General features: G+C 37.3%; 1 protein-coding gene across 1 annotated transcript in view; it reads left to right on the top strand.

Moving 5' to 3' along the window:
* LOC107746213 (annexin A4-like) overlaps positions 1 to 4,565 on the top strand; it is an 11,372-nt gene extending 6,807 nt beyond the window's left edge. The window contains exons 6-13 of the mRNA XM_016560339.1: positions 530 to 620; positions 748 to 827; positions 1,011 to 1,067; positions 2,253 to 2,346; positions 2,927 to 3,022; positions 3,110 to 3,168; positions 3,258 to 3,380; positions 4,295 to 4,565. Coding sequence (XP_016415825.1) covers positions 530 to 620; positions 748 to 827; positions 1,011 to 1,067; positions 2,253 to 2,346; positions 2,927 to 3,022; positions 3,110 to 3,168; positions 3,258 to 3,380; positions 4,295 to 4,354 — 660 coding nt within the window. The 3' untranslated portion in view covers positions 4,355 to 4,565. The remainder of the gene's footprint in view (positions 1 to 529; positions 621 to 747; positions 828 to 1,010; positions 1,068 to 2,252; positions 2,347 to 2,926; positions 3,023 to 3,109; positions 3,169 to 3,257; positions 3,381 to 4,294) is intronic.
* Positions 4,566 to 4,984: the final 419 nt, after the last annotated feature.

The following is a 4,984-nucleotide window of genomic DNA, read 5'->3' as shown; positions in this document are numbered from 1 at the left end:
GGCTTTTTTCCTGCCGCCCCCAGGGAGCTGGATACCTTGCTCAAAGGCACCTAATTCATGTGTACTGAAGGTGGAAGAAATTTTCTGCCGGTACTGCGAATCCAACCCACAACCTTCGGGTTACAAGTCCAACTCTCTAACCATCAGGCCACAGCTGTTTTTTAAAGTATCTGTCCTCTAACTGAACTAGGCTAAATTATTTTTGTTACTATAAAAAAATCTAAACTACGGTGGGGGGCGGTGCCGCGGTAGGCAAATGACATAACCGGTGTTGCGGCTTAACACCGGTATAACCGAAAACACCGTCTATCGCAGCAAGCCTATAGTTACAAGTCCAACTCTCTAACCATCAGGCCACAGCTGCCCTCATACATGCCACCATACATGCCACAACTGCCCTCATAAAGTGGGTATAGAGAAGAATCATCCCCCTTTAAAATAACCTTCTTCCCATTGACAACTTTCTGGTCAGAGGGCATTATATATATAGTTTTAGTCCCTAATCACAATATCTTCAACCTTTTTCCAGGGTGCAGGGACAGAGGAAGCATGTCTCATTGACATCCTGGCCTCAAGAAGCAATGCTGAGATGAAGGAAATCGTTGCTACTTACAAGAAAGGTACAGATGTGCAACAGCTCACACTTATCATGGATAAGCACTTTTTGCATTGTGAAAAGTATACAGGTCTCCCCATATTATACTATTTTCATTCACTTTTCTTGTGCTGATAATGTCATTATCACAGAAAATGGCAAGAGTCTTGAGGACGACGTCTGCGGAGACACGTCTGGAATGTTCCAGAGAGTTTTGGTGTCTTTACTCACGGTAAATAAACAAATCACCTGTATTATCTTATTTGTGAAGAAGATTATTTGATGCCTTTACTCATCACCTCTTTTGTTTGCCATGCAAACCTTCACCATCCACAGTGTCCGGCCGGGGCAGGTGTGACCCCTGATAGTTTAGCATATGGGATGTATTGATACTGATTTTCTGCTTTGCTTATAGGCTGGGCGTGACGAGAGCACCAAGGTGGACGAGGCTCAGGCTGTTCAGGATGCAAAGGTGAGGATTTTGGTGTGGTTAGCAGTAGCTTTTTGTGTAATAAGCACATGTTAAATTTTTGTGGTGTAATGGGTTCTGAATACCTTAAACTCGGTATTACTTAGACATTACTTGCTTAGCATATCCAGTGTGATTTTGTAATAGTAGAGCTTCAGTGTACTGCAACCCCCAATTTCAATTTCAGTTATTTTTATAAAATACTTATGATAAAACCTATAGTATTCATCATTGTACAACTAGCTAGTAACTTAAGTGAAGTCTTAAGAGCATTAAGTACAATATAATACAGAACATTGTAGCCAATTCACTTATAAAATATAAGCTTATATTATATAAAACGGATTCATTCAAGTAATTTGTTTGGGAATCGGACGACTCGGACCACACTGGTGGATCACACTGGAAGTGTTTCATTCACTTAAATATCCCTTTCTCGCGATTCGGACTACACTGGTTGTGCTGCATGTTTCCGATTCATCGAAAAGAATCAGCTCATGAGAGTCATTCATTGAGTATTCAGACTACAGTGGTCGCGCTGTATGTCTTTGAGTCCTTCGGGAATCAGACTACTCTCTTTGTGCTGTATTTTTTGATTCATTGAAAATAACCAGCACATAAGAGTTATTCGTTTGAGAATCGTACTACACTGGTCACGCTGTATATATATATTTTTTTTTGATTTATTGAAAATAACCAGCTTGTAAGAGTTATTTGTTTGAGAATCGGTCTACACTGGTCATGCTGTATTTTTTTGATTTCTTGAAAATAACCATCTCATAAGAGTTGTTTGCTATGGGATCCGACTGGCCACTCTGGATGTTTTTGATTCATTAAAAAGAACCGGCTCGTAAGAGTCATTCTCTATGGAATCCGATACCCTGGCCGCAAAAAAAAAAAAAAAAAGCGTGCTTGTGGTGCCTTTCTTTACAATAAATATTGCTTATATGTTATCTAATGTAGTGATTTATTTTTATGTGTGGCTAAGGTGTGTAAATAAAAATTGGGCCTCTGTATATTCTCTGTATTTACAATTCTTCATTGGACGTGTTTCTGTGTCAGCAAACTGCTTTATAAAATGTGGGGTTCAGCCTTAGGTACACAACAATCATGCTGATGTTCATTAATCATTAACAGTATAAAAAGAAATTGCTCCGATAAAGTTCTCCATTGTTTCTCATCCAACAGGACATCTACGAGGCAGGCGAAGCTCACTGGGGAACAGATGAGGTCAAGTTCCTCACTGTGCTGTGTGTGAGGAACAGAAATCACTTACTCCGAGGTATCTGTGCATGCCAGATAATAACCGAAATACTCCTTCCCAGTTTTGTGATCGTTCTAATGTAACAGTAGAAAGCAGCACAGTGGGAAAATGACCTTATATATGACAATGAAGTAAGCTCATGACTTCCACCTTGTGGTGACTGGATGTAAATAAAGTTGTTTGGAATAGATGTAGGCCTACTTCTCATACTGTTCATGTAAATTATGTGCAGTACAGTGTTATTTTACTTTTATTTATATATACTACTATAGTTTTTATTAATATTTTGAATTAGCATTTTACATTTTCAGTTTAGTTTCAATTTAATTTTAGTAGTTTTGTTATGTGCTTTCGTCATTTTTATTCGTTTTATATATAGGATTAATTAACATGTACATGGTTAGTTATATTTTTCTGCTCCTTCACTCATTTTATTTAAAAATGCAAAATGACCATTCATTCAGCTATTTATTTTAACTAGATGGTGCTAGCTGAATTAAACATGCAACGTTGTGAGATCATGTGACAACTATAGTTGGCTGTTTCAAGTAGTATTAGCCTACATCAAGCACATTCTCAACCATTTTTCTTTTCCCAGTGTTTCAGGAGTATCAGAAGATTTCTGGAAGGGACATTGAAGACAGCATAAAGAGGGAGATGTCTGGCTGCCTGGAGGATGTATTTCTGGCAATAGGTCTGTCGTGAGTATTACAATATTTGAATTATCTTCACACATTTTCAATTGCATACTGGGATGTTAAGCTTCTCTTAACCCTTGCAGTGAAATGCTTGAAAAACAAGCCAGCATTTTTTGCTGAAAGGCTCTACAAGTCAATGAAGGTAAATGGAAACGCCAACTGATCTAATATTTGCACACATTAGGGATATGACCATTTATGATATCATTTCTCTTGTTTCTCGGCTCTTAGGGTTTAGGCACCACAGATAGCGTGCTGATCAGGATCATGGTGGCTCGCGCCGAGATCGATATGCTCGACATCAAAGCAGAGTTCCTGAAGATTTATGGAAAGACCCTTCACTCCTTTATAAAGGTGGGACATGGCTGTTTCACTGAGAATATTTGACTAAACACAATATTCAAAAACCATTAAATACATATTACAAATACTCTAACACAATACCTCAGGGATGAAGCAAAGCCAAACTTTTAAAGGAATAGTTCACCCAAAAATGGAAATTTGCTGAAAATTGACTCATTTACTTATTCAGTATGTAAATGAGTTTGTTTGTTTCATCAAAACAAATTTGGATAAATGCATTCCATCACTTGCTCACCAATGGATCCTCTGCAGTGAATGGGTGCCGTCAGAATGAGAGTCCAAACAGCTGATAAAAACATCACAGTAATCCACAAGTAACCCACACCACTCCAGTCCATCAGTTAATGCCTTGAGAAGTGAAAAATTGTGTGTTTGTAAGAACCAAATCCATCATTAGGATGTTTTACCTTTAAACCATTGTTTCTAGCCAATATACGAGTCCATAATCCATAATAAACCATAATTACTTTTTCACTGGAGAAAGCAATTTTATCTATAGAGAATTCGTATTTTAGCTGGAAGCAATGGTTTAAAGTTAAGAACATCTTGATGGATTCATTTCGTACAAACACAGCTTTTTGCTTCACAAGATGTTAATTAATGTACTTAAGTCGTGTGGATTACTTGTAGATTATTGTGATGTTTTTATCAGCTGTTTGGACTCTCATTCAAAGGTGATGTAATGATAAATTTCTCCAAATCTGTTCTGATGAAGAAACCAACTCATTTACATCTTGGATGGCCTGGGGGTAAATACATTTTTAGAAAAGTTTCATTTTTGGGTGAATAATTCCTTTAATTTCAACTAATTTTGCAGACAAACACAAAAATCCCCACTAAAAGCACTACTAAAGGCAATACTAACATTTAACCCATCATGAAACTCTGTTCTGTTTGTTTATTAGGGTGACACGTCGGGCGATTACCGTAAGATCCTGTTGGAGCTGTGCGGAGGGGAAAAGTAACATGTTCGCCGTGTTCATTAACGTGAAACGCTGTCTCTCACACCAAGTCTACAGCATTTCAAACACATTCCCTGTTTGTAATACCAATTAAAACCGAACAGTGATGTTTTAAATGAGATTCATGTTTTTTTTGCTTATTGCCTTGGAATTTATGGGAGTCCTTTATAGATTGGCACATCTTAGTGTTTGTCAAATAAATAAAAGGAGAAAAGAACAGCCCGTATTGACTGTATTGATCTGTTGTTGTCTCGTTTAATTTCTTAATCTCAGCACACTCATTGAGGTCCATTTTTGTAATTACTCTGAGTATAATTTGTTTAATGTACAACATCTATGTGTACTCCAATTTTACTAATTGCTCACGGTTGTTTGCATAAGCATATGAGATCAGCATAGTTTCTCTGTTTTTCTAGATTACAGGTTTCACAGACTACGTGCCTCAATTTAATCAAGTGCAACATATTAATCATATGAGTGAATGTGGCATCTGTCAGAATTATGGGGAAAATGACTGACAAAAAAAAGTGTATTTAAACTTTTACCACTAAGTGGAGCTATGCATGTATTCATGTGCATTCCTCTGTGAGTCACAAAGAATGTTACTTTTGTGGCTGGAGTTATCATACATTG

Source organism: Sinocyclocheilus rhinocerous, unplaced genomic scaffold, assembly GCF_001515625.1.
Source record: "Sinocyclocheilus rhinocerous isolate Xijiao unplaced genomic scaffold, SAMN03320098_v1.1 scaffold4545, whole genome shotgun sequence".
Taxonomy (NCBI): domain Eukaryota; kingdom Metazoa; phylum Chordata; class Actinopteri; order Cypriniformes; family Cyprinidae; genus Sinocyclocheilus; species Sinocyclocheilus rhinocerous.
This window is presented reverse-complemented; position numbering and strand designations above follow the sequence as displayed.